Source organism: Glycine max, chromosome 5 (genome assembly GCF_000004515.6).
Source record: "Glycine max cultivar Williams 82 chromosome 5, Glycine_max_v4.0, whole genome shotgun sequence".
NCBI classification, from domain to species: domain Eukaryota; kingdom Viridiplantae; phylum Streptophyta; class Magnoliopsida; order Fabales; family Fabaceae; genus Glycine; species Glycine max.
Window position 1 is genome coordinate 3,787,240 of NC_038241.2, and position 11,922 is coordinate 3,799,161.

General features: G+C 31.1%; 1 protein-coding gene across 1 annotated transcript; it reads left to right on the forward strand.

The window, feature by feature from the left end:
* The first annotated feature begins 4,520 nt into the window (after positions 1–4,520).
* Positions 4,521–6,386, forward strand: LOC100811140 (myb-related protein 330). The gene is made up of 3 exons (XM_003525513.4): positions 4,521–4,992; positions 5,079–5,208; positions 5,332–6,386. The coding sequence occupies exons 1-3, from the start codon at positions 4,860–4,862 to the stop codon at positions 6,179–6,181; spliced, it is 1,113 nt and encodes a 370-aa protein (XP_003525561.1). The 5' UTR covers positions 4,521–4,859; the 3' UTR covers positions 6,182–6,386.
* Positions 6,387–11,922: the final 5,536 nt, after the last annotated feature.

An 11,922-nucleotide genomic window follows, 5' to 3' on the forward strand; every position in this document is an offset into this window, starting at 1 on the left:
ATAAAAAGAAGAATTGAAATGGGCAAGAGAGGCGGACCTAGTTTGAATAAATCAACATAATTAATAAATTATAATTTTTTTATAACAATAAATCTAAAATAATGCTTTAAAATTTATCACAATATTAATAAATTATAAATATTAATAAAGCATGATAATAAAATTTATGTTAAATAATAAAAAAATTAAAAAAATTTCAAAATCTTATTCTATAACAAAGGGTGATATAGTAAAATTTATATTATTTTATCTCGTACATAAATATATATAAAAAAATACAATACAAAATTATTTGTACTATGTATCGATCACCAAACAATCTACCTACATACAAAAAATTATCTATAATTCAATTACTTGTTCAATATTATTCCGTTTATCTTATCTTTTTAACAAACCAAACACACTCTTAAAATCACATTTATTCACACTAACTATATGATGTTTACGTCAAACACATAATTGTAAGGATGATTAAATAAGTACAATATATCATTTAATACGATCTTTTATTAGACCTCTTGCTATTGCTTGAGTATCGGTGTTGTCTTGCTTCGAATGAATCGGATTGGATGATTGGATTGTAATAAGTATAGCTTAACAATCCTTCATTGATTACAGAACATTGTCTAATTATAATTGAAAGGCATCTTTAAACCGATTAGAATAATTAAAATTAAGTTGAATTAACTAAGCCATTTCTATTATTTTAATGAACTCCACAAAAAAGTTTATAATATCGTATTATAACTTCATTCATTCGACTAATCAGCTTAAACAGTTAAATTAGTTGAATACTCGAGTATGAATAAGAAGATTCACCAATTAATTGTTTCATCATATTTTAACTACATTGTTAAATACTAATCAATACTATGATCAACAATACGGGGATTTGAGTTGAGTTTAATTTCCCGACCACGTTCTACTAATCTCGTTGGGTTGACTTTGCAAAACTTGCAGATGTAAGGTAAAGCATGGAAGGCTCGTTGCAAAATTTTGCTAGTGTATTTTCACTATTAATAAATTATTCACTTTGTATTGCTGCAAATCCTGGCCAAAAGATGTGTCCATATTTAATATTGGAATGTATTTCGATTAGGTTTACTTCTGAAGGAGGATATTTGTAGGAAAAAAAGAAGAATAAAAGAAATCAAAGCAGGGCTGTAAAACAATGCAAGTAGAGCGAAATATGTTTATTCAATAAGCAATATAGTGGTAGATTTTTTTTCTTTTTTCCATTTAATTAATAATCCTTTCTCAAGTCAGCCATCTATGTGAGCTTAAGGGTGTGTTTAATTACCATTTTTAAAAGAAAAGTAAAAGATAAAAGCAAAATAAAAAGTGGAGATTAAGGGTGTGTTTAATTACAATTTTTAAAAACTGATTTTAGTTCTCAAAACTACAAAATAAAAAACTCGTTTGACTGGTGAAATAAGTTATTTAAGTTGGCATCACTCCTTAACCTTCCTTGCTGTTAATGCTTTTTTTTTTTTTTTTTTTTATCTTTTTGAAGTTTTAGCTTCTTTTTCTTCTGCCCTTGAGAACATATTGTGTTTGATATTTTAGGTTAAACTAGTATTTTAGTCCTCTAATTTATTATTTAGGTTTAATTTGGTTCTCTAATTTTTTTTTTGGTTCAATTTAGTTATCTAACTTTTAAAATTAATTCTTTTTTTTAAAAAAATATACATTTTGGGACGATTTAAAATTATTTAGTGAAAACTATAAAAAAAAATATGATTTTATACCATTTAGACTGAAACAAATTGAAATGATTTAAAAAATTAGATGACCAAATTAAACAAAAAAAAATTAAAAGATTAAATTGAACCTAAATAATAAATTAAAAGACCAAAATACTAATTCAACTGATATTTAAACAAAAAAAATGAAACGTAAATCAAACAGGATATATATATATATATATATATATATATATATATATATTTGTTGGAGATTAAGTTTTTAAACATATGAGAGAAAAAAAGTTCGTATGCATCTCATTACTCAGTATATATCAATATCTTGTAATTATGTTATTATTCTTCCAATTACCAAGTTCCTGTTTATGTTTTGAAGTTATTAGAGTTAGCTTCTCTTCTCTAAAGAAAGGGTCACTGCTAAAATTAGGAAATGTGGATGGCATGGTCCGGTACACACATGAAATCACATTAAAAAAAAAACTAAACCATTAGTATAAATATTGTGAGTCTATACAAATAATTAATATGATTATTATATGAACAGATAATCGTATTAGTAAAAAAAAACTTCCATTGGTCCTCTTTTATAAAAAAAAATAATGAATATATTTTTCAGTTCTAATTATTATAAGAAATATAAGCATATTTTTTTATATATTAAATTATTAATTATTAAATTTCTTTTATATCTTTATTTTATTGTGTGGTCCATGTTAACGAGGCACTCACTCACATATTCTTTATATATATTCAACCTTATATGAAACGACTAGTTATTTTGGATCAATTAATTTTTTACATGAAGATTAGTCATTGGTGAGAAAACAAACCATGTCTTAAAATTAGAAGACATCAAGTTAGTGTCATTAGATATATAAGATGCAACACTTAACCATTTAAGTCTATAAATATTATTAAAATAAAATTTAAATTTATAATATTATTTATTAAAATTAACTAATTTAACTATTTTTTTATTGATGTTGATGAATTAATAATTTGTTTCTTATAATAAAAATGGTTAGAGGCCTATGTATATACTATAAATATATAATACTTAAACTATAAGCGTATAAACTTATAATCTTTATATTAATATTTTAATTTGTTAAAGAAAAATTATATTAACAATTTTTTAATGATTAACATTCTTTTATCTATTAATAAATGATTTTTTTGTATAATACTAGTTAAACGTTCAACATGCATGAGACATTTTGACATTGACAAGAATCTTTTCCTATTATCTATGTCAATTGTCAAGGCTAATATTCAGAGGAAAAAATGTTCAATTCATTGCTTAAGGTTTGTTCCATGCATAGCGACAAAAATCGATCTTCTCTACAAGATGAAGAGCCTTTATTTAAAAATTGAATGATCAACAACTTGTATTATAAGCTAACATAATCAGGAAAATGCATATTATACAAAAACTTTTTGCTAGGCAGCATTGTCATCCATGATCTATTATTGCTTCGAGAAGAACTTATCTATAAATATAATTGCCACGATTGGCCAAACTTGCTGAGAAAGAAGTTAGCATGGCAATTGCAGAAAATGGTTTAAGTGGCAAGATAGAAAGATATTGGGACCGAGAATTCCAGAGGAAGGGGAGAAATGTTGGTTGAAATTGCATAGCTAGGTTTGCTGTTTTTATTGGACTCTCAAATTAAGAAAGTACCATTTGAGTTTCTTTTAATTTTGAGTCAAGATATCCTTGGAGCCCACACATCTTTCCATGAACCACTGTCGGTTGATTTTATAGTATTCTTAACATTCACAGAACTAAAAGCAGATATGGCCAACAAATATGAAGAAATTAAAAACTACTACAAGCATAAGATATTTTGTTTTCATTATTTTTCACATATAAAAAAACTTAAATTTATTGCAATTTGCCCTGCGTAAAAGTAGCTGGCAAGCGAAGCACAATTCTGTCATTTGTTTAAACTTTAAAGTATTTATTAAAGTACAAAAAAATGGGGTGAATTGGTGTGGAAAGATAAGAGAAATAGAAAGAAAAAAGAAAATAAAAAATTGATATAGATATAATAAGTAATATTGTGATAAAAAGAGAGGAAATAGATATAGAGAAAATAAAGTAGAAATGAAATGGAACACAAAATAACTAGATTTTTGTAGATTTTTGTAATTTTTTTTATCGTGTTACTATTTTGAGTATTTTTTATAGAAAAATAATTTTGATTTATTGTAAAAATAAAGTTTTAAACATGTTAGTACACACTAATAATAATAATAATAATAATAATTTGAAAGGTCAAATTTTAATAATAAAGTAAAACTAAATAAAGACAAGAACTATCCCTAGTTAAAAAGAAATTACAGGTAACATTTATCTACATGACATCTCTGTCACTCTGAACTTGTCCCACACTATACATAAGTACCTGAAACCTCCTTGCGTCTTTAATTAATTTTAATCATACTAAGACGCAACCTTCTTAAATGACATATAGGCACTATTGTCAAAGGGAAAAACTAAGATCAATTATAAGCTATGGGGTCATGATTGGTCCACATTATTAATTAATCAAATAAAGCGCCAAAAGGGTCGAAATATAACATGCAGAATATGTACATGATTATCATCATTTACTATATGAGGTTATATTTCAGACGGAATCGAAAAGAAAAACAGACTTGGTAGTTAGTGTTTAATTGACAATTAATAAAAACAGCAAGTACTTAACTCTGTTCTCACTCATACTGTACAGGTTTATATAGTCACCCCCCTTAATTACTTATTTTTAATTTTCTAGAAATAGGGATATCTTAAAAACCAATCCATTCCAATGCAAAAGCAGCACCGGATTTGCGTAAAACCCACTTGATTGCTGCACTTCCCTCTCAGGGTTCTCTACTCTCTCTCTCTATTAACTTCAATCCTAAGTATGATTTATGATTTATGATTTAGCCCCTCCGCTCTTTAAATGAACACAATTAGTTTTTGAGTTACTTCCTCCCCACCCCACAACATAACAATATTTCTACCTCTTGAAACATTTTAAATGACACAAGCACCACTGGGTAATATTTCACGCTATTTAGAGGCAGTGACCACTTCAGAGTTCACATTCTTCCTACATCATTAAGTAAGTAACATTGGCATTCCCACACAGTCCTCTCTCACAAATGGGTCGCCATTCCTGTTGTGTGAAGCAAAAATTAAGGAAAGGCTTATGGTCCCCTGAAGAAGATGAGAAGCTATTTAATTACATAACAAGATTTGGAGTCGGATGCTGGAGCTCGGTTCCCAAACTAGCTGGTATAACAACTTACAACTTTTCTTCTCTTTCAAATGAAAAAAACATGGGAGAGAGCTTCTTAACTCATTTCATGATGAATTTGCAGGATTGCAAAGATGTGGAAAGAGTTGCAGGTTGAGATGGATAAACTATTTGAGGCCTGATTTAAAGAGAGGCATGTTCTCACAGCAGGAGGAGGATCTTATAATCAGTCTTCATGAAGTTCTTGGAAACAGGTAACATATATTGAAGGATGATCAATATGATTCATATAAAACAAATTCTTTTTCTTATGTTAGATAACAAGAAAATGGCTATATATTGATTGGTTGTGAAATGGTTTTTCTTTTTAATATCAGGTGGGCTCAAATAGCAGCACAGTTACCAGGGAGAACAGACAATGAGATTAAGAACTTCTGGAACTCATGTTTAAAGAAGAAGCTTCTGAAGCAAGGGATTGACCCAAGTACACACAAGCCCCTCACAGAAGCTCATGTGAAGGAAGAAAAGAAAATCATAGAGACATCACCAATGCAAACACCATTGTCTCAAGGCCCTTCAGTTCCATTAATCTTTCCTTCATCACAGGGATCATCACTTCTAATAAGTGATTCCAGTTACTATGATGGAGGGCTAACAGAAGCCTCAAGAGAAATTTTCATGACCAAGCCAGCATTGGACCCTTTGTCCTACTATGATTTTCCAATGGGTGTTGCACAGTCTGGTTTTAACTTACCTGTTAGTCAGTATCAGACAAGCCTTAAAGCATCTGATCAGAACCCCTTTGGACCCAATTCAAGCTATGTATTCTCTTCAATGCCAAGTCTAACCAATTCTGATCACGGGAACGTGTCGGTGACTGAGTTTTCAGACAACAATTCAGCTTCCAAAATAAGTTCATTGTTCATGAATGACCAGGTGAAAGAAAGTTCCAGCAACAGCTCAAACTTGAGCACCATTTACCATGGAGGAGGGTGTCATATCAGCAGCATGATGGAAAATGCAGGGTTCTCGTGGGAGGGTGACAACAAGTTTGACCCTTTGTTTCAGTTCCAAGTAAATGCCACAAAATCAGAGGATTTTAAGACAAGTTCATGGGAAGAAGGGCAGCTGCATACTCAAAATTCCATAGATTTCACGAGCTTTCCGTTAACGTCACTTTCAGAAGATCTAACAGGAGCAAATTTTGATGTATTCCAGCATATATGAACTGTAAATTCTTTTCTTTCTTTCTTTTGATTTTTTGAACTCTTTTTCATGTTAGCAAAAATAGAATGATGTTGATAGTACAGGAGATTTGTAGCAAAAGATTTGAGATGAGATGATTCCCCCCCTCCCCCGCATCTATTATTACCATTGATGTATCTGTTTTCATCACCCAAAGTTTGAATAACGATATATTCAATTGAGTGCAGCTAATTTTGTTTTATGACTGTAATATTTCCATGTTGTCCAACTAGTGAATTATTATTATCATTATTATTTATTACATGCAATTACATTGCCTATATGCATTATCCTTTCCCTTTTTTTTTCTCCTTTATCCATGTTGTGGTTTCTTTAGCTGTCCTCTATAGCAGCTGGTCAAAGACTCAAAAATATGATAAAAAGGACAAAAACCCATACACTGCAGCAAATTACGAATTCCTTTTCCATTTCTTTTTCCTTGATCCTTCCTTTTATAATATATATCATATTATTATAAAATCACATATGGGGACACACGCTCGTGTGTTTCTCAAAGTGTACATGATGTATACAATGGGCTTTGGTAGAGATATATTAGCGCTGGCATTGTTTGAATAAGAAGATTATCCTGTCGTATCGTATAATGAGTAGATGATGCTTTCGCTGGCATATGACAGCACCATGTATTTAGTGAATCCCTCCAAAAGGCTAAAATTGGCTGCCCAAAATCTGCATTATTGGAGAGAGATAACATATAACTGATTAAAGTCTAAAGCTAGAGGGTCCTCTCCTTCTGTGTAACATATACGGTTCCAAATTTAAACCAGCTTTAAAATCATCTTTAATTTGCTGTCACCACAGGCTGCTCCAAAACACAATATATCAGTCACCACTGGCGCAACCAATCCATGCTTAGTGCATGTTTGATTTGCAGTTGAAAATATTGCAACGTCCTAATACAAGCCCAATGGATAAAAGTAAAATGGACGTAAAAGCAAAGGTCCTGATTCGTTGATAAAATTACTCTTGCCTCAAATGTAATTCTGTAATTGATTCCCAAACATATGACCACAACTTGCATGGTGATTTTATATGATTGTATGCATAAATTATCTTAGCTAGCTCGTCATGGTTCTGACAGTTTTCAAGAAATTATGTTTTCAAGCACAGAGGATGATGTGACTGTAGAATTTATAGCAGCTGAACTTAATTTGCCTATCTGTTTCGTTGTGTTGCTTATATATATACATGTTCTCTAATTATGAAAAAGATAGCCAATTAAAGCAAATGAAATGAGAGAAGAGAACCCACACAATGAACACCAACTACTCTAGTACTTGTTACAACCACATATGCAATCAGGCATAGCATAAGCCATTAATTGAGTCATAAATCAGGATAAATTAAAGCTGCTCTCAATTCTCACGCAAACCCATCCAAGAAAGTCAATTGGTCCAATAGGTTTAGAAAAGCATGGTGATGGTGATGATCAGATGAGAGATCATAGATGGTGTTTAATTGTTTGGACTCAGTGCATGTAATTTTGAGCCAATATGTTGACTTGGCTAGCAAACAAAAGTGTGCAGTAACTCCGGCCAGGACCACAAAATGGTCCTACCCTAGTTTGCTACTTTGCCATATACCAAATTAAGACGGTGAAAGTCACTACTACTTCAATTAGAACAGCTGTGAACTAAGGCATAACCATACCATAAAAGCAAGAGAGGGACAGTGCATAACCACATCATAACTTAATTAACTTGAAGTGCTAATTAGGCTAAGCTGACGCTTGATTTATCATGTATGGCTGTTTTGGCAATTAATCTAAAGGTTCAAATTATGACAGACATTGACAAAAAGATAGATAATTAAGCCACGGCTAGCTTAACATGTACACATATCATTGCAAATTACGAAAGCTCCTGCCGCCAAGCCCCGGTAATTATCAAAATCAAAGAGATTCTGATTGTGGAGGCAGTTATACGTGTTTCTCTGGTCAAAAGTTGTTTAGGTTCTGAGCAAAATCAGAGGCAATAACATTGCTGTGAAAAGCAGGTTCAAAGTTATGATTAAATAAACCACTGTAAAACCTTTATTATGGAGCGTGTCAAACCTTCTGTCTTTTGATTTGGCGAAATGAAAATACTAACCTATCCACGGCTAATATATAAAATCATTTACTAGTTATTCCACTTGATTAAATATTTTTAAAAATATTAAGTATTGGTGTGCATATCACTTTTAAACATATGACATGGCCACAGGGATTAGATCTTTTGATATTTTGATCGATTACTAGTCGATCTCTGATTTTTGGCAGGAAGAAATATTAAGTACTACTTGATATTTTATTTTCTTAACTAATATCTTATTGACACTTATTAGCATTTGTTAGAAAGGAAAACATGCCGACGCATCTTCTAGCTAGCTAGTTACCTGAGGAGTTCGAGCACCATTTGAATTTCTCATAAAAGTAAAAAAAATAAAAAAAAAAGTATAATTAACAAAGAACGTAGGAAAAGGGGAAGAGAAATAGTATTAAAAGATATGGTTGAAGTGATCATACTAAGTAATGTTGTAGCCTTTTCGGGTCAACTAACGTTGCACCCGACAAGTGATATTGAAATGCTTTTGCTGAATAATGGCTTTTGAACTTAGCAAATTCTTAACTAGTTAACTATATGATATAGGGACACCGACAAGATGCTGTCTCATGCATAAAAGGGAAAAAATACCAACTAGTTATCATGTTAGTCAAATATATATACACTTGTTTTCTTTATACATATCATAAAGTTTTAAGCCTCAATTTGAATCTAAAATTAAATTTTCACATGCTCTGACTTTCTAAATAGTAAAAACTGTAAGTCTGTAACACATTACTCTAAACTATGAAGATAAATAAATAAATATTACACATTCATAGATGTAAAAGGTGTGTATAATCTTAAATTACAGTTATTGATGGGTGAAATATTTGGTGTATGCTAAGCATAATTTTTATTGAGTTAATTGTTATCAAATCTCGCTTGGTGGGTAATCTTCTTTAGGAGATTCTTTAGGGTGAGTTTGATCGCTAAGGAAAGAAAGATTAAAGGAAATTTGTTATTATTTAGTGAGTTTTATACTTCTTTTACTCTATTTTAATTCATATATTTTTCTCTGTTTTATTTTATTTCATTTTCCTCCACTCAATCAAATCGTACCTTAATGTTCAAGAAGTTAATTGAGTGGTTTCAATGAAATAAAATTGTTTGTGCTTTAAGCCCGCACAGTAACTTTAGACTTTCATTGTGTTAATGTTCTTGGGAGCTTCTTTGTCCTACCACTTATTATGAATAAAAAATAAAAAAAGCTAAGCACAATTTACACGTTGAGGTTGAAATGATAGCTAACAATTGATTTCTATTGGGATTGGCATTGGCACCAAAGTAAAGAAGTCAGGAAATCGAATGAAAATGAAGTTAGGTAGAACTCAATGATGCATGGTGTTTGGGCTTTAAATCGAATGCATATAAGTGAGGCGTTGAACTTAACCTAAGAGCTTACGCTTCTAGAGAAAATAGATGGACCATGGCCATGAGGACGAAAAACAATGTCAAAGACACACTTTAACTGCCATTGGGAATGATGAATTTGAGCCCCTAAAGACCTTGCAAATATAATTACAAGCACTAATAAGAAGAATCGATGATACATATATTATAATAAGTTATGATAAAACAAACGTACTCCCTAGAATGATTGCAAAATATCTAATAGTAACGATTATGTTTGACATTTCGGGATTCTTTAACCCGGTAAAAATTGCTAGAGTACTTTTACCGAATGAATTCGGCTTTATGGCTATAAAAATGATTATGACCTTAACACCGCAAAGGAAACATGATGCTTTTTTTCTATTTTTTTTTATTATTTTGGGCTAACGAGAAAGCGAACAAACTTAAAAGTACATAAAGCATTTCTTAAATTGAACGTCTTAATAATAGCTACTCATCAAAGATAAGCTGCCACGCCAGTTGACGTCCATGGAAATGTGTTTTTCAGTGATTGCACTTTCTTCACTCAAACCACGAAACTTCTAATTACGTATTCAGGGGAGTGTGTCTTCTATTGCATATACGAATACTAAGTGTGACTTTCTAGTTTCATCATACTTATGAATTTCTTGGTTTAACAAAGTAAATTGGATTTGAATTTACTTCTTACTCAAGTTACTCTCAACCCAAGTCACAAGGAATAGGCCAGAAAAAAAAAAGTTTTATAGTAGTAGTTTGCAAGAAATCACAGGTACAAATTTCCTCGTAGTCATTGAAAAAAAAAAAGTTATTACCAACCCTCAATGACAAGATTTCCCAAGTATTTTATTTAGTTAACGATGCAGGTGTTTATTTGTGCAAAAGTGCAATCCTAAAATATTGGCAATGGGCCATTTTACTTAGCCCTACACCATCATTATTAGTAAATAAGTGGCAGCAGATCCGCTTCATTAGATTAAGGAAAAAATATTCCTAAATAAAAGTTCAGTGTGGGAATAATAAAAAAATATCATTTAAATTGGATCAAAATATACTTCTTTATTTGCCATAAGCATAGGGCGAAATGAATTTGGGTGATGCATCTTTGTGGAGGACCATTGAACCAAGTGTACACTGCGTGTGCATTTAAGCATATAATGATGTGTAATCATAATTTGATAGTATTAGATACGTAATCGAGCAACTAAAAAATTGTGGTCTTTTGCAAATTGCAATCAGTTAAACTCAGAACGTCATGGCATATTGTTTTCTGAAAACCAGTGACAAGGCCTGTACAACAACAAACTGATATTTATTTAGCATACTGAAGCAAATGGGAATTTAGAGTGGTCTCCCCTGCTCTCATTAACTTATCCATCCTCTTCAATCTGATTACTATGTTGCAACCAACAACAAAATCCGATTCTAGGGATGACGTTTAATGACATTAACAGATTAGGTCTAAGTAAGTTATCACACTAATTCCACGAAAGATGGTATCTTCCAGCATCGTCACAATTATCTTTGGGATAGAAATACCCCAACTTATAGCAGAAAACAGACATGCATAAGGCCTTGTTAAACATTATAGAGTGTTTGATAGAATGGAATGAAATAAAAGTAAATTGAGATAAAAGTTTTTAATTAAAATAAAATGTAAAAATATGAATTTCACCTCATTTTACTTTTCATTTCATGTATTTTCAACTCTCCTTCACTATAAACAAACGGGGGCTAAGCCACCTGCTAGTCCATTTCCAAGTTTACTACTTGATCACTATTTACTTAATTATTTTTCAGCATATACAGTGCATAATAAGCAAAATGAAAATGATTCAGAAGAATTTAGCAAAAATGTACCTCTGGTGAAATAAATAAATACACAATAAAATTACACGTTCATGGCTTTAAACGACATGTTATATTAATACAAATATTCACCTTGTCTAATCAAGAAAGGCAGCTACAAGCTTTGGAGACACTTTTAATCCATGACAATTTTGTATAAGTTTCAGACTGTCCATAATGCCAAGGAATTCTTTAGAATTTTTACAGTATAGTTTTTTAATCAATATTGCTATTTAAGTTCAAGTCTCGAACTCCTCTCACTAACTGCCACACTCTTCACTTCGCAAACATTGGATTGTCTCTCAGAAAATTTCAAGATACCCTCAGGTCCACTTTTATCACCAGTGATGTTGTACAAGCTGATATTATGCTTCCACAAAACAATGCAAGGCTCAC

Bases quoted from the DNA above. Each gene is read 5' to 3' on its own strand.
- LOC100811140 (XM_003525513.4), top strand. From the start codon at position 4,860: ATGGGTCGCCATTCCTGTTGTGTGAAGCAAAAATTAAGGAAAGGCTTA. The intron at 4,993-5,078 runs GTATAACAACTT...ATGAATTTGCAG, and splicing joins CTCGGTTCCCAAACTAGCTG to GATTGCAAAGATGTGGAAAG. The intron at 5,209-5,331 runs GTAACATATATT...TTTTAATATCAG, and splicing joins CATGAAGTTCTTGGAAACAG to GTGGGCTCAAATAGCAGCAC.